The sequence below is a fragment of the Pangasianodon hypophthalmus genome, chromosome 3 (genome assembly GCF_027358585.1).
Source record: "Pangasianodon hypophthalmus isolate fPanHyp1 chromosome 3, fPanHyp1.pri, whole genome shotgun sequence".
Classification (NCBI taxonomy): domain Eukaryota; kingdom Metazoa; phylum Chordata; class Actinopteri; order Siluriformes; family Pangasiidae; genus Pangasianodon; species Pangasianodon hypophthalmus.
The window spans coordinates 32,985,224-33,011,867 of record NC_069712.1 but is presented as its reverse complement, the minus strand read 5'-3'; the positions used below and the strand labels follow the sequence as shown (position 1 = coordinate 33,011,867).

General features: G+C 39.9%; 1 protein-coding gene across 3 annotated transcripts in view; it reads right to left on the bottom strand.

Annotated features, from left to right (window-relative positions):
* The window catches only part of rock2a (rho-associated, coiled-coil containing protein kinase 2a), a 49,485-nt gene extending 23,570 nt beyond the window's left edge, over positions 1–25,915 (bottom strand). For 2 of the 3 annotated variants that reach the window (XM_034302249.2, XM_053232399.1), the window contains exons 1-5: positions 25,087–25,914; positions 2,982–3,063; positions 1,368–1,468; positions 787–924; positions 392–652 (exon numbers count right to left, since the gene is read on the bottom strand). In XM_034302249.2, coding sequence (XP_034158140.1) covers positions 392–652; positions 787–924; positions 1,368–1,468; positions 2,982–3,063; positions 25,087–25,188 — 684 coding nt within the window. In that variant the 5' untranslated portion in view covers positions 25,189–25,914. Of the gene's footprint in view, positions 1–391; positions 653–786; positions 925–1,367; positions 1,469–2,981; positions 3,064–25,086 lie in introns of all 3 variants that reach the window. The other variant, XM_053232398.1, reaches the window with a different exon arrangement.
* Between the last annotated feature and the right edge of the window lie 729 nt (positions 25,916–26,644).

Here is a 26,644-nt window from a genome sequence, read left to right as displayed (position 1 = left end):
GGGCTAGTCAGCAAGTTCGAGCTGTTCTTTAAGTGTACTCCCCAGAGAATTAACCATAACCACCTCACTCATTTTAAAGGCTACTTCCCTTCAAAACTATTCCTCTGATTTGACACACAGCACCTGTGCAGCTTCATTGGCAGAATATGATTTGTCAAGCTTGGGCCTGTTTCCAATCTCCCCTAGGGTAACTATTTTATATTCACGCGAACTAGAGCTGTGCGCTAAAAAAGGGCCTCGTTCCCTCCCCAGTGACGAATTGATGGTCATGTGATGATTTGGAATACAGCCCCTGTGCAGCTACGCCAGCAGAACACGCATCACCGAGGTCAGTTTGGTCCCTGCGGTGCCCATCATAACCCTCAGGCTGATTCGGAACACAGCCCCTTACCGAGTCCATCTTCATGCAGGTGCCGAAGTCGGCGAGTTTGAGGTGGCCATTGTGGTCCAGCAGCATGTTGTCGGGCTTCACGTCTCGGTGGATGAAGCCCATGGAGTGGATGGCGTCCAGAGCCATGACTACCTCCGCCGTGTAGAACTTGGCCCACTTCTCTGGAACGTCGTACGTACTAGTGAGGTTGACCAGGTCTCCGCCCGGCATGTACTCCATCACCATGTAGAGGAACCTGTCGTCCTGAAACGCACAGCACAGCTGGAGAGAGAGACAGAGAGAGACAGAGAGAGAGAGAGAGAGAGAGAGTTAGTAGTGTGTGTGTGTTGTTCTTTACTATACAAGTGTACAGCTCAGATTGTGTGTGTGTGTGTGTGTGTGTGTGTGTGTCTGACCTGTACGACCCAGGGGCTGTGTGCGAATGCCATGATGTCTCTCTCCTCCCAGAAAAATGCAGAGTCTGAGCGCTTGATCATCTCAAATTTACTCAGCAACTTCATAGCGTAAACCTTCTGAGATGCCTTGTGTCTCACCTGCACACACACACACACACACACTTTCTCAGTTCCACAAAAACTACCATCAATCAGATAAAGGCACAGAAGCACCTAAACACATCAATAAATACTGAATCTGCATATGCAAATTAGGAACAAATAAGACCCCTCCCCCAATAAACCAGTCTCATTTGGTCTTCATTTGCATACTGGAATCTGATTGGCTTGTTTATTAATGATGCAACAACACTCGTCACATCACTAATACCAAGAATTTCCTAATTTTTTTTTTTTTTTTTTTAGCATTTTCTTAAACTAATGCAATAACAATTTCTGCACTTTGGCTCTCAAATTAATTTCCCTGAAACTATGGATCCATAAAAATATTTATAACCTTTCAAGATGGCTTCAAAGGCACAACTCTAAAGTTTTACAAAATAAAATGAATTAAATGATCTTTTTTATTTCTATAATCTTACCAGTTGCACCTCTCCGAATGCTCCCCTGCCGATCACCTTCACCTTATCGAAATCCTCCGGCTTCATCTGCAGATCTCTGATATCACCCATTACTGCCTCGTCTAAACACACACACACACACACACACACACACACACTAGCGGTTGATGCTAAGGGTAATTACGGTGTAATTTCAGAGTCTTTTCTTAGTATTTTTCCAACACGTCTCAGGTGAATCTTGATGACGTTTCCACTCTCACTGTGATATTTTTCTGTCTGTATTAAAGACGTAAAACATGCTAGCTAAGCACTAGCTAGCTAAACCCAGCCTCCGTTACAATAAACCAGCCGTGAGAAGTCTTTCTAGGTCCATAGTTTCCAGTTGCCTAGCAACAGTGTTCTTGTGAATTTAACCACTTGAATAGTGAGAGTTATTTGTGGGTTTATTATTTAATAGTTATTAAAAATTAATTTACGTGTGCTTCCAATGGACAACGTTACAAATGACAATTGATTTGTGTAAAAATCAAACTAATACGAGCACGAATAAAACTCTACATGCTTCAGCACTAAATAAATAAGTAATTTAATAAATAAATATACACTCGGCTGATTCACTGTCGGAGCGTTGAGTCATTCTCCCACTGCGGTACATAACACTACAGTCGCTATGGCAACGGAGGAAAGTGGGATGCAGGATGGATGGAGAATTTATCAAAACTAAACTGAGACACAGATGGACGTCTGTACGGCTTTTTAAACGAAACTTAAGAGCAGTTCCATTGTTTTTATATTTCCTTATTTTGAGATTGTGATATATTTTATAAAATTCCTCACTGATGTATCGTTAATGCTTATGAGTGACAACCAGCCTGCATTATCTGGACCAAAATAAAACAGAAGAGCTGCGACTACAACGATTCCTCCATCCTGGGGTGCGGTGGTGTTTGCAGTCGTTTGGCATTTTGAAGAGATTTAAAGTTTATTCATAAAAGCGGGACTTCTACAGGAAAACTTTCAGCCATTTTAATATTATAAATCCGGAAAGAGAGACAAAACATTATTAGAAACCTCATTTAAATGCTTAAATTAATCAACTGCAGAATTTATTTCTGTAAATTATTACACAAATGTGACTCGCTGCTTATTTGGGCACAAGTCCAAAATAAATAAATGTAAAATCAATAAAATTAGTGACCTACTGAAAATTCTAGTCACATGATTATGATCCAATGTCTAACTGGATTGCAGGTTTTTAATAAATCTGAAAAATTAATGTTAAAATCCAACTTTGTTCTTTTAAAAAAAAAAATCTGGGGCAGAAGAATTTTTTTATATTCATATTTATTTAAAATGCCATAATTTTTTGTTTATCAACTTCACAGGCTGTGTGAAGCTGAAAAATTAATAAACACTAAAACAAATGACAAATGACAAAAGTTCAAGATATAAAAGTTTTAAACGTTGACGCAGATGGACGTTAGCGAGCTACCTTGTGTTTCGACACACTGAACAGCTTGTACGACAGAGAGCTGGTTTGGAGCTGATTCCTGAAAGTCATCTTTGTGTGTGTGTGTGTGTGAGAAACACAGTGACCAGATGTTGCTCAACTTCATAGCTCACATCAATACTCACATCTGTTCAAGAAGGTTTCGATGTTCTTGTTTTTGCGTAAGGCGGGAAAGTTCAGATCTAACACCATGGCGCTCATGGCGTCCTGAAAGAGACGAAGAGAAGAGAAAGTGGATATTGATCCTCGTTTGTATGAGTGCTGATAATGTCAGGTACAGTTTCCTGCTGTTATTCAGCATGTCTCTTTAAACATGAAACATCTTTTGTGTGTGTGTGTGTGTGTGTGTGTGTGTCTTGTCCCCATAAGGATAGGAATATCTAAAGTTTTGGCCTTGTACAGATCCCCACAAGGACAACTGCATTAAAAAAAAAAAGATAAACTGCAGTTTCATATTTAAAGATATAGTTAAGATTTCTTTGGGTTACTGAGGTTAAGGTCAGGGTTAGATAAAGCCTAGCATTAATTAGCTCAATTAATAATGTATGTCAGAGGAAGGTCAAGACAAACTGTGTGTGTGTGTGTGTGCGTGCGTGCGCGTGTGCGTGCGCGTATGCGTGTGAGTAATTGCCATTACAACACAGGCTTATAGAATTTTAGAAGACATTCAGCACATCACACGTGTAAGTGAAGGCGTGTGTGTGTGTGTGTCAATTCACATTCTCGCGAAAAGACAGTGAAACAGGAAATGATGGAATCACAGAGCTCCATGACACTCTCTGGAGTCTCGAGCGGAATGTGTTATTTCCTGTGTGTGTGTGTGTGTGTGTGTGTGTGTGTGTTTGTTTCCGGATGGCTAAAAAACATGCAGTATTAGGACAGCGGGTTCGAACAGTGAAATGAGGACTGTAATCAATGTGACAGAGAGAGAGAGAGAGAGAGAGTGTGTGTGTGTGTGTGTGTGTGTGTGTGTGTGTGTGTGTTGGACTGTTTTCCCCGGTAAGCGTTTCCATGGTGATCTTGTCTGGTATGTAAACCACAACAGACACAACAGACCTGAATTCATGTAGTCAGCCTTATAAGTGTTCAAAAGTATTCAGTGTTCAGCTCTAAACACACACACACACACACACACACAAAGCAACAGGCTGATATAAATATATTAACCTCCTACAGTGTGTGTGTGTGTGTGTGTGTGTCTGTGTTTTTAGAGCTGATATTAAAATTTCATTTCATAACAATCACTTGACCTTTTAACACAAGGAGATATACAAGAGCAGAGACTCGGCTCGGCTAGTTAGTGATGTATGAAATGACGAGCGCGATGGCGCTGACGCTGGTATTAGCATCAAAGTTAAAGCTCTGGAACCTGATCTGTCTGAGCACAGCGTACAGACTACAGCATTAAAGCGCCGCTGCATCGCTCCCTTTAGGCAGAGATGAAGCGAGGGCTAGATCCTACTGCACCACTATCAGCAGGCAGTCGAACGGCATCGTGGGTAAGGGTGGGCGATATGACAAAAATATCATATAATATCATATCAAGACACTTGAAAACATATCTACGACACACAATATTATGCTAACAAACCGCTGGCAAAACTATAAAGTTGCGTAAAAAAAAATCTGTAAAAATGTAATATTGTACAATTTTAAACTACAGTCCAAAATCTGGTTCTGTAGACATAAAATAATAAATAACAAATAACAACATCAAATCAGCTGCATCTTAACAGAGCTTTTCATTATTATTTTAAAAAGACTTTAAAAAAGATTTCTCGATATGCATGAGATCTCAGAAAAGTGTACTGTGAAATCATTTATCACGATTTTATCAGCATGTTGGCCAGCCGTATCCGTTATCGTGAAAGCGTTACGCAAAGTGAAATTCGAGCAACAAAGAAGTCTTTTTAAATCATGGAAGCAGCGAAATGTCCCAATTTTCATTCAGGCTGGCCTTACAGTATCGTGATATGATATTTTTGTCATATTGCACCCCCCTTATACCCAAACATAATATCCGTTTTGTTTAAGTTTAATAAATGTATTCAGCTATTAATGGAAAAGGAGCCGCTCCAGCTACGGGCAGAAACCCACCACTGCACCACAGCTATAAAAGGCCCGACCCAAACACAACACTTTACACCAGATTCCACGCTTAAAAATAGCAGCTGGAACGATTACGGGGAGAAACAGGCAGAGCGCAGGAGGAGGGAGCGGGGAAACCTGGAGCGAGAGAGGAACTCTAAAGCCCCGAATCTCCATCCGACACCAGCACCGCTCTAACACCATGTTACACAATCACAACACGACATTTTGTTCTGTTCTTAATCAGGGAACTGCAAAATACACCAAGTGTTGGTTTCAGGAAGAGGCTGTGTAGATAGGCAGCACTAGTGCTCCAGAAATAACGGAAATCCATAGAAAAATCCAACTAATTCGCTATTCCTGGTCTAGAAAAAAAGAGAGAAACAGAGAAAAACACTACTTCCATCATATGTGTTTTCTTTGTTTTAAACTGGTGGATTTTTTTCCCCATCGATGAACTGTGTACCAAATGCACCAAGGGCACCAATACTTTCCGCACATCATCAGATGGGAAGTAGCTAATAATTACACACCTATCAAGTTACTTGTATGACAAGCATGATAGTGTAGTGTATTTTTATATTTAAGCTTTTTTATAAAAATGAAATAACTAACAATACAATACATCACGATATTTAAAGACTCTTCTGCAATACAGACACGCATATCAAAAAGTGGGAATTATAAGGTTCTGCCTTTTTTTCCCAAAAAAAAAAAGAATTACAATTATAAACCTGCCATTTACATTAAGGGTGAGTGACGATGTGATATTTTTCATATTGCGATACTTAAAAGACACTTTTACAATATATATATATATGAAATGCATCATTATATTTAGCCATTTTTACAAAATTGAGTTCTGTAGGCATTAAATAATCAATAATGAATAATAAATAATAATGAAGAATAAATAACAGAAAGTTTCAAAGATAATATCTAATTGGCCGCTTTCAATCAGAACATAAAAAGGTTATTAAAAGATACAGTGATACCCGTGATATTGGAAAAAAGTGTATCGTGATATCACAGTATTATTATCCCGCCGTATCGCCCAGCCCTACACGTGAGCCTGTAAGCTGGAACCGTCTCAGTTCTGCGAGTGCTCGCGTTGTTGACGCTCGTGCTAAAAATCCCTCAGCAGCTGCTTTAATGAGCAGCGCGACTCCTTCACTTCACCGCCGGGCCGCTGGCATGGAAACGTTCCTCACCCGAGTCCCGACAGATCGTCAGCTCCGTTACACAAAACGCACCAGAAAATCTTTACAGTGTCACCAGCTACAGCGTCACGCGGCTTCCTTCAGGTTAACGCCTACAACCGAGACGCCTTTATTAATATCACAAGTCGTCATCGGCATACTTTGTATAATACTGCTCTTCTCATCAACGTGAAGTTTTTATTTTATTGTGTACTACGTAGTTTCACGCTCGTGTTTGCCCCGAGAGGTTGGAGAAGTGCGAAAGCTGTTTTCAAGCCCAGGAGTGGTCCTGAGATCTGATCCACGGTCCTCTTCATAATGGTGCTCTGGGGTTCACTTCCACTAAGCTGTGGTGTGGTCCACGTTGTGTGTGAAAGCTCTCCGCTCTCGAGTAACGGGACTGGTTCAGCTTTCCTACACCTCCTGCTTCATGGTGGCAGGAAAACGGTTGTTATGGTCAGCAGAGGAGACGGGACGCTTTTCTGATATACAAAGCTACAAAGTGCAGGGGAAAACATGGCCATGTTTGTCTTATTGGTAGCAGCAAGCTAGCCAGCTAACTGAGTGACGCATATACAGTATTTACCTCAGAACAGTGAAGAGAAGAGTCAATGTCGTAGATTTAACAAGCAAATGTGTCTGTTAACTGATCTAAAGCGAATACTTGTTTCTACAGTAAAACTCATTTGAAGGTAAGAAGGGCTGCTGTGTTTACTGCTGACGCTGTGAGCGGCCATGTCGATCTGACGTCAGCCGCTGAGTTGAGGAGACTGTCCACAGTTCTCGACTTGAGGGGGCGTTTTCTTTGTTTTTTCCTGATTGGAGGTCGGAAATTCCTTAATCACTAACAAGACTGAACAGCGACGAGTTACTTTTTTAGTTCTTAACCATTAACGATCAGTTTATGGCTATAAATAAGACAATTTGAAGAAGTTATGTTTTGTTTCGTGTAATGGGTTGGCACACCATCCGGAGTGTCCCCTGCCTTGTGCCCCGAGTCCCCTGGGATAGGCTCCAGGCTCCAGGCTCCAGGCTCCAGGCTCTCCCGCGACCCTGGGTAGGATAAGCTGTACAGAAAATTGATGGATGGATGGATGTTTTGTTTCATCGTGGCGCCTCATGTCACTACGTTTGACTCGAGCCATGAACTCTGAACAGACGAGACGTCTGTACTGAATTTGAGAATAAACATACACTTCTCCATCCAATCATCTTTGAACTTTGTTTTTGTCACTGACTTTTTTGTTTCTTTGGCACAAGCCATGTCATCAGTTCACATACCAGATGAAAAATCTATGCGAATCAGTGAAAATCCTTCTTTTTCCTACTGAGTTACCTGCAGCTAATTTACACAAATGCATGTGATTGGATAAACCACAAGAGAGGATCTGCTACTGAATCCACGACGGGTCGTGTTTAGAAAACTGGAGTCGCTGAAACTACAGCCAGTTTTTTCCTAATTTAATCGGTTCTGCTATGATATTTTTCGATCAGCTGAAGTACTTTAAATGTGCATCTGACTGAGTTCTGCCAGTTGACGTCCTCTGTTCTAGGCAAGTCAAATACTTCCTTATCTGTACATAATCACAGACATTAAGTATGTAAGCAACAGTGATAGGGACTCTAGTGGAAGGGAGTAGGTAGGAAAATCAAGAGTTGCTTCATGCATTAAAAGTTACGCTAATCTCAGAGGAAGAGTTTGAACTGTTGCACAACATCATAATTCAAATTCTGTTTCAACACTTGGATGTTTCTGTGATTAACTAAATGCTTACAACGTATCCGAAAATCTTTATTATTTTCAGAAACGCATTACAAGTCGGCACATCCTGGATAATTATAGGTCAGTTACCAATATTTCTCGCTGTCCATCATCAATTATTACAACATCTTCAGCTGTGGGAGGAGAACAAAAATGTACGGATGGACGGATGCTGAACAAATGAGAGAACAATGTCAGAGCACTTTTCATCTCCACACTTATTCACTGAGTATAGCATGAGTCACTCGCAGTGTCCACACACACACACACGCATGTACGCACGCACACATGCACACGCACGCACACAAACGGTTGCACAATGTGCTAAATCGTCCCACACTCAGACAGAGGTGTTAATACTGATGTCTCATATCCACCTTCATCATCCCTCACACACACACACACACACACACACACACACACACACACTCTTGCTTCAGCTCCTCACTTAAACAGTTCTCAGTTCCTATAAAAGCTCATGATTTAAATTATGCAAGCTGCATTATCCTGAGAGACATCAAGTCTTTAGAAGATTTTTACATCTCACTCTGCTGTAAAAACATCTGGATCGATAAAGAAGTAATAAATAAATAAATAAATACCGTAAGGGCCGGCATTGTCACGGCGCCAGGATATCTGTAAAGTAGCTATCGCGTTAGCATGCTGCGCTCTAAAGTGCAGGTTTATAGCTGACGACTGAGTGAAATCAGGCTTTCCAGATCTGCACAATAAAAGCAGAGCAATGGACGATCAAAACCAAGGGAAAAAAGTCTCTAAATACCACAACTCAAAAACAAAATATGGAAACTCAAAATGCTGCAACATAAAAATACCAAAACACTAAATGCCACTACTCAAAATACGGCATCTCAAAATAAAGCAACTCAAAATGCTGCTAGTCAAAATACAGCAACTCAAAATAAGCAACTCAAAATACCGAAAGTTAAAACACAACTCAAAATACCATTACTGAAAATACCGTAACTCAAACACTACAACTCAAAATACCAAGAACCAAAATACAGAAAGTCAAAATACCACAACTCTCAGCAACTCAAACTACCAAACCTCAATTTTATAAACCAGTGATTAAATTTTTCCTGCTTTTCCTTTACTAATAATCTTCACAATGAAAAAATGAAAATAAAAAGTCATGTTTTTTCTTCAGAATTTTACTTTCTTTGTTATCTTTAACTCAGCATGTTGACTTTTGCTCGCTAGCCTCTTTTTGCTCGCCGGTTAGCCCTCGCTTGCGAGGTCAGCTTTCACAATAACACATTGATTGTTATTTTTTTAACCAGTGATTAAATTTTTCCTGCTTTTCCTTACTGAATAATTAAATAAAGAATATGCAGCTGTTAAATTAAAATATAATTAGAAACATATTCCATCACATGGAAATTCTGCTGTCAGGCCATTGTTAGCGGCATTAGCATGCTAGGTTAGCTTTTCTCTTCCTTCACTAGCCTGTTTTCGCTCACCAGTGACTCTTGCTCAGTAGGTTGTTTTTTTTTTTTTAAAAAAAAAGATCTGAAGGAGGGATGAGCACTGTGATTGGTTAGTACAAAGCTTACTCAAGCTTTACCCAAGATTAGCCCCACCCACTTTATATGGAAACTGTGGTAAAGTAGGAGATATTAAAAGTTCCTGATTATCAGAATTTTACACTTTTTGTTTTTGTTCATATACCTTTCTGAAACCTTGAGGGCCGAGTGAAACTGAAGTTGTTTTATTAATTTAGTTTCCTGTCAGTTTCTCTTTAAGGGGAAGTGGACTAGTGAGCAAGTGAGCGAGTGGTCGAGGGTGTGTCTGGAGAGCGAGAGAAAGTCGCTGCTTTTCTGTGAGGAGGACGAGAGGGCGAGAGGAGGAACGCAGTGTGTGTGTGTGTGTGTGTGTGTGTAAAAATGGACAAGGCCACTATCACAGCACCTTATAAGGCAGTGTTTCTCCCTACTGCTCACACACACACACACACACACACACACACACACACACAATAAGTGAGGGAATGAGGGAGTGAGGGGGAAGGGAGATAAAGAGAATGAGGAAAGGAGGAGACAGAAAAAGAGCGAGAATGGAGGTGGAAAGACGGAAAGATGGAGGAAAGAATTAAAGGTATAAAAGAGAGGAAGAAAGAGGGAATAGCAAAAATAGAGAGTAGAGAAAGATAGAATAACTTATAAAAAGAAAGGAAACAAGGTAGAAAGGAGAGGAAGAGAATAAGAACATGGAGATCAAAAAGAACAGAGAGAAAGAAAAGAAAAAATGAGAGGGAGAAAGAGAGAGAGAGGGAAAAGAGAAGGGGAAAAGTAGAAAAAAAGATGATGGAGAAAGACAGAGAGATATATATATATAGAGAGAGAGAAAGAAAGAAGAGAAATAGAAAAACAGAGAGAAATGGCAAGAATGAACAGGGTGAGAGACAGACAAAGAAGGAGAGAGAGATAGAGAAAGAGAGACAGAAAAGGGGAGAGTGGTGGGTGGACGTAAGCATTTGAAGTAATTATTAGTTATTTAGCTCCGTGTCTAGAAATAGACAAACACTCGTCCGTGTTCCCGTCATCTATCTGTCCATCTCTCTATCCGTCTTATATCAGAAGTGCAGCAGCTCATAAGGTCCCTCTTCCCTCGTTTATTACAGAATAATTAATCAGATAAATGTTCCATAGAGATGTGCATCAGGAATGAAAAAGTCACGCAAGTACTGTGTCCTGAAAATGAAGACAAAGAGCACGATGGGAAAAGAGAGAAAGAAAGAGAGAGAGAGAGAGAGAGAGAGAGAGAGGGAGAGAGAGAGGGAGAGATCAGGCTATTTGTCCATCAGTCTATCTAATCTCAGTCCATCCTGCACTCTTGTCTCTTTAATGGATTAAAAGCAGTGACAGCAAACACTGTGTGTGTGTGTGTGTGTGTGTGTGTGTGTGTGGGTGTGTGTGTGTGTTCACACTACCAGGACTGTCAGATGGACTCCATTTCTCAGCGATTGACGTCAAGCTGTTCGTTACCCCCTGGACAATTTTTATTTTACTCGATGAAACGAGATCTTTTCTCTGTTAGAGACAAGCGATACGACGAAAATATCATATCACGATACCTGAAGACGTTTCTACAATACACAATACGCATCATGACATTTAGGTTCGTGGTTTAGCTAACAAACTGCCAGCAAAACAGCGTTTACTAATTGGCAACACTTTTTAAATCTAACGCAACAATAAATTCTTTAACCCAGAAAATGCAACATGAACAGACATGAAACGAACGCTCACTCTGTTTCAGGTGTCTCTTAAGTAGTTTTTTTTATCCAAACTGAGAGTTAGCAATTAGCAAACGTGCTAAAAGTGATGATGTATGAAGCAATGATGAGGGTATCATGAGCAAAAAATAGTAACGTTAATATTATAAATCAAGACACACACACACACACACACACACACACACACACAGCGTCGTTAGCGATACCCTTCATCACATAATGCATCTGCTGGATGTTTTGCTCGACACGCAGCTGCTGATCTTCGAGACGTCATTCATCGTTAATGAGCCTGAGGTCCTGCACCTTTACACCATCACGACTAATTTAATTAGTTTGAAGACTTTAATTATGCTAATTTACTCCTGCTGCAGCACACACACAGATTTTGTGACTAATACACAATGTGTACAGAGCTGTGAAATATATTATAGTAACTATATTATTATATATAACTATGATAAGTAATAAATTATAACCATAATGACTTAATGTATGTACACAATGACAAATACAATGACTCTGCAATTATTTATATAAATAATAAAGTATTTACTAATTCATTAACTGAAACAATTAACGTTATTATAGTTCATATAAATATAATATTAAATAACAATAAATCACACACACACACACACACTATAATGTATAGTTACAGTAATAAACATGTCACCGTTATTGATTAGGTTTAAACTTCATCACCAGTCACACTAAAGGAAAGCTGTTCAATCCCAGTAACTTACAGAAATTGTAATAAAATTTAATGAAATTATAATAAAACTCAGACTAAAAAGCTCTAATGGCTGCAATAAGTAATACAAATGATCTTTTTCTGCTTTACAATTTTAAATCTTTCGGTTATCATAAACTGCACTACGATCATAAAAGCATCATAAAGAAAAACTTACAGCTTATAAAATATACTACAGTATTTCGCATGCATTAAACATAATGCTACACATAATACAGTTATTGAGGATAAAAATATGGCCAGTACCAGGGGTTTTCCTCGGTTAATATCGTAACATTCAACATATAGACACGAATATCAACGTGTCCAATATCTACAGGAAGCTAGTCCACTAACTACGCTAACAAAAATAAACCTGACGTTATCAAATCATAACGCAACGGTTTTATTTTGTGTCATTGTTTAGCTGTTCTGTGAAACAAAAATAAACCTGGCATAACATAAAAATAAGCTTAGTGCTAGATTATTTTGTTAGCTAGCATCCATCAGCAAATAATCCTGACGTTAGCAAGCTAGCTAGATCTACCTAGACACATTAGGTTCATCAGTTGATGAAAATGATGCAATAGGAAAACGAACACTCGTTCCTGATTCGTATGCAACCCGCGTAGCGTACGCAAGTCTACACTCAAATAGCAACAGGAACACTACTGCTGTTCACGTATTACTGATAAGAGGACAATGAAATTCCACATCATCCAAAGGGGTGTGAAATTTCACTGCTGGATACAAGCAGGACACTGACGTGTCAAAGGACTGGAACAAGACCTGGTACAACTCCCAGGAAATTATTACAAGGTTCATGCGTGTACGCTGCATAGAGACACTCTAGCAAGCGACAGCCACAATTTCAGTGGCATCTGAACTGAAAATTTCTCAATTCTGCATAAATTATGATATAATGATGCTGTTGAGTGACAAATCCAAACGATTGGCTCGAATGATTCGTCGGACCAAACCTACGGCGCGCGTGATCCGACGTTTCTTCAGTTCCCAGCTCAAACTTTAGTTCCTACCTGCAATTATTTCCCTTTTAACCTTTGGAAGAAAAATTTCTAACCGTGGTTTCATCTCATCCTGTCAAAAACATCTATCTAGACAATAAAAATAAAGCTTGGACGGAAGTAGCAGAGATTGTTGGTGTAAGTAGTTAGCACAGTTAGCTCACTTTGCTAATCTAATCTGAGAACGGCGCTAGTATGAACCGAGAGTGCTGAGTAAAGTAAATCAACAACCGATTTTCACACTGATTAGTGCTTTATTTACTTTGTGTTGAACCTGTTAGCTTTAGAAGATATATATAGCTAGTACCATGTCTCATCAGAAGCTAAAAAAAGCTAGACAGGCCACGCCCACAAGAGACAAACCACGTTTTGTTTCTCTTAATTTTTTCCTTCAATATTTTGTGTTTTTAAGCAATTTGTGATTAATGACATGGATCATGTCATCACTACGCTAATATATTCTTGTCATATTGTGCTGTATTTAGACCCCAAAAGCACTGAAAGTCTTGTAGCAATTCATCCAAAGCCAGAATTTCTGATCTGAAGCGTCTGAGATCGAATCTGAAGTTTACAGCACACAGTTTACGGATCGTTAGTGAGCTCATTCTCCGCCCCTGAGGTATACCTGCTTTATAAAGGTCAATATCACGCTAACAGTTAAAGAGGCTGTGATCAATCCCTGTGTGTGTGTGTGTGCCCTACACACACACACACACACACACACACGGAGAGAGAAACTGCACAGTAAGACACTCTTTTATTCACAGAGTGATCTACAGCTCAGTCTGTAAAGTCTCGTACGCGTAGCTCAGCACTTTTACTCCTCCGAGCTCGATGGAGCTGTCACGGTTCACTGAGAAACGCTTATTCAGCTCATTCGCCACAAGACACGGAGAGAGACCTCACTGCGAGCTGAAGATGATTAAGCACTAAAATTACCCTCAAGCTAATTACACCATTATACTCTTTCCCTGTCATTCATCCCAATTCATTATGTTTGTTATATCATTAAGGACAAGATTGGATTGCTTGTTATTCGGATCATATCAGCTGGCACGTTTGCTTCTGGAGTATTCCACTAGAGCTACAAAGCCAATGTAGCTAATAAATAACTGAGGCTTATAGCCTGCGGTTTAGCATCACGCAAACGGCATCAGGTCTTGTGCTGCTTCACACGTTTTCACGTGCACTTTATATAGTATTATCTCATGTAGTTCTGTGTTGTTTTATGTAGCACTATGGCCCTGGAGGAACGCTGTTTCATTTCACTGTGTACTGTACCAGATGTGCATGGTTGAAATGACAATAAAGCCACTTGACTTCACTTGAAAAAGATACGAGGTGGGGCCCAAAGTACACATGATAATAATAATTTACGTTACGGGTATCTGATATGACAAAAATGATCACGATAACAAGCGTCACAACATTGAACACTTGGAAGTATAAGGTTCTAACAATATAATATGTTTATATGATATTTTATAAAAAAATATCATATCACGCAAAAGAATAGTTTTGCACTAACAAAAGTGTAAATGAATTTAACAAATGTAAATAAAAAAGAATATTTGTAATTAAATAAATGAATACAGAAATAAATTCATATCTACAATAATAATAATAATAATAATAATAATAATAATACACTGAAGAGTGATGAAGAAAAAATATACACTTATAAACTATAAATATAAACTCTTTAAAAAATAATAATAATAATAATAATAATACTGTAAAAGATTCAAAACTTTAAAAGACCTTACCATCTAATGAGGTGGTTTCTATTTAAAGTTTGTAAAAAATATATATATTATCGACATAATTTATATGACGATACTGATATGATATGATATCATCGTATCGCCCGGCTCTAGTTCTCATCAGTGTAATGATTTAGTCATGCAGTTTGCACTGTGCTCATCTGGTGCCCACAACGTTTTCTTTCCTTTAGCGTCAGGCGTAAACGAGTGCATCGTCTGGTCCTGTCCTGTGGAATCAGGGACGCTGCAGTAGGGAAGATGATAAAGTGTGTGCGTGTGTGTGTGTGTGAGTGTGAGTGTGTTTTAGGGAGAGCGAGAGTGAGCAGAAGATCTGTTCACTCCCACACACTGCTTCTCGGCTCATCTCTTTACATCCACCTTCACTCCTCCACTACAGGGAACAAAACACACACGCATCCTTCATCCATTATCATCTTCATCATCATCATCATCATCATGACAAAAAGCTGCTTCCCTGTATACATTTACTCTCTCTCACACACACACACAAATACAAAGTCCTCCCTACATCATCTCTCTCACACACACACACACACACACACCAGTCCACCCTACATAATCATCATCATCATACCAAGCTGCTACTCTGTATACACTCTCACTCTCACACACACACACACACACACACACACCAGTCCTCCCTACGTCATCACCACTCACACACACACACACACACACACACACACACACACCAGTCCTCTCTATGTCATCACACACACACAAACATATATTCCTAATTGATTTCATAATTGAATGAAATTGCTGCAACGTTGTGTTCTATTACACAATAAAATTTTATTCATTATTAATTACTATTTTATTACAATTATAATAATAATAATAATTATTATTATTCCTTGACCAATGAAAGCTTTGTAACTGTTTTTTGTAAAAAAAAATCTTCAGTGTTCAATAATTTATTTTTGTAGACATTAAATAAGGGTCAACTTTTTTTTTTTTTTTTTTTTTTTTTTTTTTTACATAAAACACTGCTATTTTGCTGGTAGTTTGTTAGCAGCGTTAAATATCGTGGTGCGCATTGTGTAATCGCAGAAATCTCATGCAGTATGTTGATTTGATATTTTTGTCATCTTGCCCACCCCTAACGTAAATAATGTTTCGAACTTGTTTCAAACTTGGCAAAAATAAAAAAGAATTAGAATTCCAAGGTCTCGATATCGCGATGCATAAGGTTTATCATAAGTATCGCGATACAATATTTTTGCCATATCGCACAAACCTGACTCAAATACAGCTCGGCCCTCTGTCTCACATCTAGCACAGCGGGTTTGATTCACTTCCTGCAGTCAAATCACTTTTTTTCCACTAGGGTTCACTTGGAAGCGGACCGACACCACCTCGCTCAACAGCTGCCTAAAGAACCGCGCCGAGGCGGAGAACACACCAGCGTTCCGTCAAACGGACTAATGGATCTAGTCAATATGAGGAGGGATGAAGGAACTGGAGCGGCGTGTCAGGTCGACTCTCTCTGTTTTGAGCAGAAAAGCCACAAGGGAGCAGAAACAGAGATAAGGACTCATCAACATTCCAGGCTGCAGCGAGGTTATCTCAGAGCTCCACAGCAGCAACACCTCCTGAGTGTTAGTGCCGTCCTCCCAACTGCTGCCTGCCTCTACCAGACGCACTCTGGAAAAACACCATGATTAGTTATCTTTACTCAGGGCGGGGCTAGATGGCACGATGAAAGGATATCCATGTTGTGATGTATTAACACCAGGATATATTTTTCACTAGCGAGTATTGTGGATAAGGCTAAATGTCAGTGCTTCTGTAACTGTAACCCTACGTTCACGCTAGCAAGCAATAAACTGCTAGTGTCTCTTGTGGGCGTGGTCTGTCCATTTTTTTTTCAGATGAGAAGCTGTAGTAGCTATATATAGCCTCTAAATCGAACTAGTTAAAACACAAAAAAGCTCTTGCGTAAAAAACGCGTAAATGCAGGGTTAGTCATAGTACCACATATACAATAACATTATTTTTGTTTTATTTTATTTTCTGTTCCTCATTTAATGCACAATTTAAAAAAAAATCTGAATAAAACATCTCTGAACTTATTATTCCAATATCACACTGTTTTGCTGGAGCTTCTTTAACCCCTCAAAGCAGTCAAAGCAGATACTTTCATTTTTCTTTCTTTTTTAATACACTCTTAGTCCAGATCTTGGTGTAAAAGCTCCCACGGTTTCAGTGGAATCTAAATAACTAATTTATAAATCATTTTTGCCCAGATAATTCCAAGGTCTCAATATCATGGTGCACATCTTGTATCTCAATGATATCTTGTATCGTGACATAATCCTATATTGTTAAATCTTGTAAATCTATTAAAGCTTGTATATCTTCCTGGGAAACAAGGGAAAAAGTGCCATTCAGTTGTTTATTTTGTATGATTTCCTATGCCTTTTGCTTCCAAAAACATACTGCAGTTAAAATTTTTTAAAAATTGTTTTTATTTTTAATTTTACAGCATGTCCACTATAGCGGACAAAAGGACTATTTTAGTGCAAAAAGACAGCCAAACTTAAAAGATAAAAAACTCATCAGAACACGGATGTTCTTTGTTTAATATCAATCTACAATCATTTTGATCTTAAAATATCAATTTGGATACATTTGGATAGCTATATCAATTAAAACCCTTTAAACTGAACACATGCTTATACCATTTTTGTTATTTATTTTTTTGTCCTCAAACTCAACCCAAATCAATCTAGTTTTGTGTTCGTTCTTTTTCATGTTTTGCTTTTAGCCATGATACTCCTGGAAGCAGTTTCTCTTTTTGGTAATGCAGAGAAACATTTTGCATTTGGTACACACCTTGCATATTTTTGCCGTATCGCACATCCATAATTCAGGGGAAGTGGTTTTGTGACGTTTCTGGAAACTCATATCTACATGATATACAACACATTGTGCTGACACAAAAATGACACACTCAATTTTTTTTTTTCCCCAGGTTAATCATTGACACTCTGCTGTAACTGACCTTCGCTCTGGGGCTCGATGTTGCCTTCTGCATCTCCATCAGATGTAAAACTCACCTCATCCTCTGGAAAGCTCCTAACAGCTAATATGTATAACCATTTCAACACCATCACAACTCGGGATAACATAACACAAACACTTCTCTTTCAACAGCCACGTTGTGTTATCATAATTTTATATTACAGTAATCGCTGTAATTTTTTATCTCAGCTTACAAAATCAATGCTCCATGTTCCTGTTTGCATGAGTCAGCAGTTTAAACCATAAACAAACCTCGGAAGCGTCTCATTTGTAGATCATAATTTCTAGCATGATAGCTAGTTGCTAACTTCATAACATAAATAGGAACAGACTAGAGTGTAATAGAATTTCTACCTTTAAAAAAGTAGACCAATTTTAACATAGAGTATTATGCTAATATTGCTAGCTAGCAATTCTATATAGACACACAAACACACACACACACACACACACACAAGCAAGAGGTGTGTATAAAGCAACTAGTGTAGCAGCCAAATAAGCGCATTATACTGGATAACTGAATAATCAGCTTGAGTTAATGACTAAATAAATGAGGGTACAATAGTGTGTGTGTGTGTGTGTGTGTGTGTGTCTGAGAGAGACAGAGAGAGTGAGAGAGAGAGAGTGAGTAGAAGAATTTATATAGCTCCTTTTGCTATTTCACTTTATAATTTGAAAAAAAAGAGAGAGAAATTTAACATACGTTAATGTGGTTAGTTTCTATGGTGAACTGCAATCTGACTAGCATAACAAGCTAGCTAGTTACAAGGATAAAACTCCACTAGCATCTTTTACCTCAGTTAGCTCTGTTTGTTTAGCATATTTTACCACAGCTAGCTGTATGACTGATTAGCATATTTTACCACAGATTGCTTTAGGCACAAAGCTATAGCAGAGCTGACAGAACACCACAGCTAATAACCAAAACATTAGGTTAAGACTTTGAGATGATGTTCTGTTTAAGATACTGAGACTTGAAGATGCAGTTTTTCAGCTTTCTATCTTTAATAATTTTAAGCAATGGTTTGTTGTAAAATGTGGCATTTATGACATTTTCAGTGGCATTTATAGCATCATGTCATGTCAGAGAGAAGTTCTCGGCTTGTTGCTGTTCATTTTTCCACACGGTGCAAACAGGTCAGGATGTTAGAGTTAATAGTTTTGAAAATAATCCTGCCTACTTTTTTTTTTAAAAAAAGAATTGTACTCGCTTGAGTACTCGCTTGTCTTGTCTGTTAAATATTCGGGCTGTCAATCACCAAATGCATATCGCTCTTAGTACCGGTACCACAACCTAGGTCTCGCTACATTAGCTAGCTAAAGAAAAATTTCCGACAGCAAATACAGCTAACACAATTTACTTCTCAAAGACATCACATGCAGCTCGTACGCTAATTCGAAAAATGTTGACGTAACAGTTTTTCGAATATAATGTGTGCTTTGTGAGACAGCGCCCCCTCCTGGTGGTGTGGTGATCAGATTCAACTTAAGCTCCCGTCACGCAACTTTTCCTCCTGTGATTCATCAAAATAGCCAACATTTTTGGAGTTCTGTTTAGCCGTTAATACACAACTGACTAAACAACTGACCAACTTGTTTAAAACTAATAAACAACAGATGGAAAAAAAAATGACATCATCATGTCGATGTTTAACACTTCCTCAATTAGCAGACAAGCTATATGATGTCACTGAGACACTATTTGTGCACAGGGTGTGTGTGTGTGTGTGTGTGTGTGTGTGTGTGCGCTATCAGGAGGTAGAGACAATTTTCCAACATGTTCCCAGTAACAACACACACACAGCTATCTCCTTCACCGAGATAAACCAGAAAGGGACAAAGGCTATAAATGGCACAGAGTTAGAGCGCGAGATCTGTTCACTCCCACACGTTGCTTCTCAGCTCGTCTCTCTACATCCACCATCCACTTTTCTCTTCAGGTCCTTCATCCTGCTGAGGACTCGACACTCCCTCGCGTCAGTTTAACAACACACACACACACACACACACACACACACAGAGGTCAGGCCTCTGAGGCTATAATCAGTTCTCTTTGAAAGAGGATTAAACGATTAATCATCTAATCATTAGCAGGCTAATCTTCCATCACGGTAATATTTTGGTGATGTTTACCTGTACCTGTTCTCATTAGGCGAAAATTTTAAACGAACTCTGAACCTCTGCAGTGTCTCCTTTAACATGCGTCATCATTCCCAGAGCACTCGCTAATCACGTTCTTCTTGGCTCAGATAAAAACATAACTGGACCCTTCAACTTAGCTCATTGATAATCTATATAGAGTCACATATGTTACCCTAGCTAGCATATTCGAATACTATCCAAATTTACAAAGGCAAAAATCCCATGTTTTAAAGCTTTATGATTAGTAATTTAAATAAATGTGACCGTTATCACGTCACAAATGTGACAATATCAACAATTTTACATGTTTCTTCGGTAAAATCTTTTAATCTGTTTCTTATTAGACTTATATTATGTGCATCGTCCACCATTTAAGTCCATGTGAGTGAGGTGTTACTATAGAAACGATAACCTATTAGAACAAGCGCATTAATATAAACCTCTGATTTGCAGCTTCAGTACTGTTACTGCTGCTGTAATAGAAAATTAATCAACACCTTCTGATCAGGTCTGAATCCAGAATTCAACAGCACTGTGATATAAATTACAATAACACAAACACAGTGTCCTAAACCACATCAGCATGGACACTCTGGGCAACAAACATTCTGCATTTGTTGGCTACATTAGCCTCGTAGCTCCAGCGCAGCTATAAAGCTGCAAACGTTGGACGCCAAACGTGTCTCAGCTGATCGACTACACATGGGGGAATGTGTGGAATTTTTTCTTTCTTTACCAAAACAATTCCAGAAAGGCTTTCTCACATCTTGAATGTTGCGTAATTATGTGTTAACTGCAGATTTGTCCTGAACACATTTCTGAGTCATCGCAGAATACGCTTCAGGAAAGAGCGCTTCATTAAAAGATCTTTTCATTGCTGCATTCCACGGCCGTGAGTAGATGAATCTCCTGGCTCGCATCTCCAGGCTCGTCTCTGAGTTATTATTGGGACACTTGGCTCGATGGTGAGGCTCTGGTTTTGACGTTGAGCAGCAAGGCCACTGAAGAACCAGTCAATGCGTGTGGTGTAAGCACACCAGTGTGTCTCTCACACACACACACACACACACACACACACTAATACTCGATTTAACCCTGCAGGTACGTTAATGCGATGGTGAGTTCCAGTTCGGCTGTTGATCACAACGTCCAGGTCACACAACACCCTGTTATCAGCTAACAGTGTTTCAACTTTAATCCTGCCTCTGGATTCAACTCGGACTCCACACTTTAAGTGCGTTTTTTTTTGTTTGTTTTTCAGTTAAACATTTGGCTGGTTTTGACCACTTTCTTTTTCGTCCAAATTTTTCAGTGACATCCCTCATAAATATAGGTACTTGTCAAATGTTCACCAAGTCAAATGCACACTGACATACTTTACTTCAAATCAATGAGCTCAAAACATTCTTCATTTATCTTCTTTATTAATGTGAGATGGAGGGAAGGGGGCGGGGCTTCCAGAGGATCAGTTCATATCAGAGAGTTCAGAACAGATACACAAATGTCAGTTGTTTTAGTTTCATAATTTGATTGGCTCATCTGTCATTTTTTGGAGTAAAAACAAAGGTGTATTTCCAAGAGATTTGAGACATTCATATGAGCGTCATATGAGCAAATGTTAAAAGATCTGATCTGCCAATATTCCCAGGTTCATCAGATGATGTGTTAACTGTATTAGAGCAACGCTTCCCAAACGCGAGTCTGGAGTAAATCTTCCTCTGCACCGTTTCCTGCTCTAACACACTCACTTTAACCTCATGACATGTGTTCATACATAATGAGTTAAATGGACAGTGCACCGGTCCCGTTTTATATCAGTTCCTTTATGATACCGATATCGAAGCTCTGAGTATCAGCTGATATCTAATACTGACATCGCCATGGTAACCGAGTCAACTCTCTGTGAGCCAATTTTGCAGAGTTTAGGTATAAAATACAGAAAAAATATAGATTTTACAGCATAAATACACACACACACACACACACACAGAACCAGGTTCTCAGTAATCCTGTGAGTCCAGAGGATGCAGCTGTGATACACACCAACACACCTTTAGCACACACCATGACAGTAACACACTCACCCTCCCGTCTGAAGCTCATGAAGGGTGTGATCAAAATGCTGGTGGACTGAAAGAGGTGTGTTAGAGCAGGAAACACACTAAGATACAGGACGCGTTACAGGAGTGAAACACTCTACACACACTATTTAACCTCACTAACACCCCTTTTTAACCTCAGGAAGAGCGTGTTAATGAGCTGATACACTGAGTGAGGTGTGGTTAAGAAGGAAACTGAGAAACACTGGACTTACACACACACACTAGTATATAAATTACACTTCAGTACATGTTGTAGTATAGGTGAGGTTTCCCAAACATGTTCAAGTGTAAATGCGAGTGTGTTTTCACGCTCTCACACACCCTCTTTCACATCATAAGGGCTGCATTAATGATGACAAATAACAAGCTGATGGTGTTTTAGAGCAGAACACACCACAAATCGATACTAATGCTCCCGAGAGTCCTCTAAGCACCTCAATTCACTCTTTAGTGAAGCAGGCACTGATACGAAATCCACAGCGGTCTCTTACCAAAATAAAAAAATGTTTGGAATAGCAAGCACCAATCAGAGTGTAGAGGATAGTTAAGAGCAGAGTAAAGCATGGCGTACGGAGGAACAGATTCGTAAAGCATCTTTTGTTAAGATTTTAATGAATATTCATAGCTCCATGGTCCCTGGCTCCATCCTGAGCTTGGGTTTCTGTCTGGGTTGAGTATTTTTTTTTTTTTTTTTTTTGTGGGTTTCCTCTGTGTTCTCTGGTTTCCTTCCTGCTCCCAAAAAAACATGATAGCAGGTGGATTGGCTAGGATAAACTGCCCCTAAGTGTGAGTGTGTGTGTGTGTGTGTGTTGCCCTGTGATGGACCAGCTTCCCCTCCAGGATGTATTCCCTCCTCACACCCAGCGTTCCCGGGATAGACTCCGGATCCACCGTGACCCTGACCAGGATAAAGCTCATACTGAAGAAGAATGAATGAGAGAACAAAAACTAAACTCCATAATAGTATTTTATCTATGGATGCCTTCAGTTCTCCCTCGGGGGGAACCATTAAAGGTTCTATGGAGAACCCTAATTTTTCCCAAGTTTTTAAGAAGCTAATAAGCACTGACTACGCAGTGAACCTTTAAGGAACCTTTCTGTCTAAGACTGACACGAAGCTCCCGAGCACAAGCATCTGGCATTGTCTCGAAGATTTAGTGTGATCAGTGTGATCTTGTGCAGTTTCTGTTTAGGTGACGGGACTTGCGCAACGTCGTTTTCTCTCTGAATGGAAAATGACAAAACTTTCACTGTGTGTTGAAACACAGTTACACAAGTGTTTATGTGAGTCCTGACAGATGTTTATGACTCTCACTAAAAAACGGTGATTGAGAAAAAGAAGCATTTTTAGGACAGCTTCTAAAAAAATTATCATCACATATATTTCAGTTTTTTTATTGTATTAAACTCTACCGTAATTGTGCTAGCAAGAACAATACAACATCAGTACAACACACAAACGCTGACTTACAGCATCAACCAACAAATCAGCACCACAATCACTCAACACATCACAAATATTACGTTATAACCATGTTTATTGTGTTATAGGGTGGGGTTTTCCTTGCTTTTAAACCTTCATGCCCTGATGTTCACACCTCAACATCACAGGAGACATAAATGAAGATTTACATTGTGGGCCTTGATGCACAATTTCCAATATTTTGACACAGATCAGACCTGATCCATATCCGATTCCCATGTTTCCATCATTCCCCTGGCAAAACAAAAACGTTTTACCAGTAACATCACTGGGGTTTTACAAAAGACGAATGAACGGGACACTTCAGAGTAAGGACTGACTGTATCCTCACTCTGCAGTGTCCCAAGAAACACACCCCGGGCTCTGCGGCTACCCTGCAGGGGTTTTTGTGAATGGTTGTTTCCCTGTACAGACTGATAAGGCCAATTCTTTCATCTGGACTCCTCTGACTGCCCGGGTATCCTGTAAGCAATGAATGAATTTTGGCCTAGCCAAAAAAAAAAAAAAAAAAAAAAGTAAAGTCGCATAACAACAACGATAACAGGAAAATCGGGTGTGAGCGTTTAGATGCGAGTCGAATGACCAGATATCAGATACATTTCAGATTTACAACTTTATTCGAACGTGGCTGATGCGGGAAAAATCCGATCCGAGCTGTTTACACATAAGCAACAATATTGGACCTGTGGCAGAATTCAGCGAAAAACATGGGAGTTGTTTGGTGAAATGATGGAAAGTGTGGATTTGGAGGAGGGTGAAATCAGTATTTTGTGGTCAGATACCGTCCTGAATCAATATCGAATCAGATAGATTTGACTGATCCGATCCAGAATGTATTTTATGCTGTAGGATATGACAGTGATCATGCAGGAGAGCACAGGATACAAACTGCTGCATTTCTCATGAATGCACACACACACACACACACACACACACACACATCTCTGGTATTGAAGTTTGGAATGAAAACTGGAGGGGATCAGAAGAGATGATCTTTTTCCTCGTGCTGCCGGGAAACTGAGTCAGCTCGACTTCCTGACAGCTCCAGACGGCGGCACGAGCCCTGACATGTCTGAGAAAGCCGTGCATCATAAACAGAATAAACACTTGCATGCATGCACTGAGTAAATGCGTGCTTTGTAATGTAAACATGATCACCTCCGCGTGCAGGGTCTTGGTCTTCTGAAAAGTTCACCTGCACGCGGAAAAATAAACAGCGCACCAGCACAACCATCACAACAACAACAACAACAACAACAGGAGCAGCTCGACAGCCTGCAGGAAGCAGGAGGCACACTGAGAAAGTTTGGCCAACAATATGACTATATTTGGTGCGCGAGGAGGAGGATGAAGACGGAACAGTTTGTCCAAAATGGCAAGACCCCGGAGCGCGAGCTCGCACTAAACTACATTTTTAGCCAAGATGATAAACAAACACGTATACAGAGATGCACCAACACGACAAAATTACAGATGGTACATGTACTGTATACGTATGTTTTGGTCTTCAGTTACAGTGTTGCATTGCAGCGTTTTGTTGTTGTCGTTTTTTCCCCCGTGAACCGGAAACACCGAAACCTGGCAACAAAAAAACGGCGCCTTGGCGAGCATGAAACATTCATGACAACTCACCAGCAAACTTTCCAGGTTGATGGCAGAGCGCGGGTCTCTGATCATGGCCTCCAGTTTCTTCAGCCGCTTCTCCATCCTGCTTTCAGCTCCCAAAGACATCATCAGATCATATCCTCAGATTACTCAGTGCTGGGAAGGTTAGATTCCTGCGCGAGGACTGTGCGTTAAAACAAAAAACAAACAAAAAACAAACAAAAAACAAACAAAAAACAAAACAAAACAACAGCAAACGGAGCTCCTCTTTGGCCTGCAGGGTTTGCTGGGATCTCCCACCCCACCACCAGGGAAAAAATGTGGATTAATCCAACCGGAAATGCTCCTCCAATTAAGTTTGAAAAGTCGGGCAGGACCCCAGCTCAGTGCGCCGCGCCATGCTCCAGTCCCGTCCTAAAGCACCAGAGCCTGGGCTTTCAGCTTATTGCATTTATTTCATTTTTTTTTTTTTTTTTTTTTTGGAGAGGGGTGTTGAGAAGGGCGTTTTCTATCCCTCCCCTCTTCCCTGTTTCTTCCCTCTCTCTTCTCTTCTCTTCTCTTCTCTTCTCTCTTCTCAGGCGTTTATTCCTCCTCGGATGGCTCTCCCTATCCCTCTCTCTCTCTCTCTCTCTCTGCACGCGCCTCGGCGCCTCGCACTTTTCCTCCGCCGCGTCTTCTCCTACCGAGTCTCTCCATCAAACACTCCTCCACCGGAGCGCGAGCTGCTTCTGGCTTTAAAACGAAATGGGGGTGTCGGGAAAACGAGGCATTCTCGCTGACTAATTCATCACGTTAGTGAATTTCCCAGCACGCCTTTTGTCCGCTCGCTGCTTCGCTGCCACAACCATGCAGCGTTCAAGTGCTCACACCGGAATTACCGTAAATACGACTTAGAAGCTCGCGCTCAGGAATAAAGGCGCCGAACTGCACTCTCTGTACCACTAAGGGGACATGTTTTGTACATATAGTCCATCTTTTACCAATAATAATAATAATAATTAATAATAATAATAATTTACTTGCATTAAGATGACCTTAATAATCCCCACACTTTCCTAGTTAAAAGATACACACTAAAGGTACACAACAAAACAGGTTCCTGTCCTGCTACCACTGCAGCAACAACCAAAAGTTCAGACTGGTACTTTATTTCTGAGATTGTACAAGACAATACCAGCCTTGTATCCTAAATTCCCTCTTCCGTGCATTCTCCATAGTCCATTATGGGTTCTCTGCATCCTCTTATATCCACAACTGCATCCTGCACACTCAGGGGGGGAAAAAGCTGCTAAACTGCACCATTCCTGGAGTCTGAGCACCTTCTGTACCTTTTTAATCTAGAAAAGTCCAAGTCCTTTAAAGCTTTACTCTAAAAGCTACACCATGTCCACACGTCCAGGTGAAAGATAAATATTAATGGTGTAAAAGGAAGACGAGGCACTCTTTTTTTTCTGAGTAGAACCCTAGAACCCTACAACAGAAGGTTTCTCGATCTCTGTCGCATTATAAACCTGCTGCACTACTGACAGAGCTGCTGTTACAGAAAATTAATCAACACCTTCTGACCAATCACAAGCCAGAATAC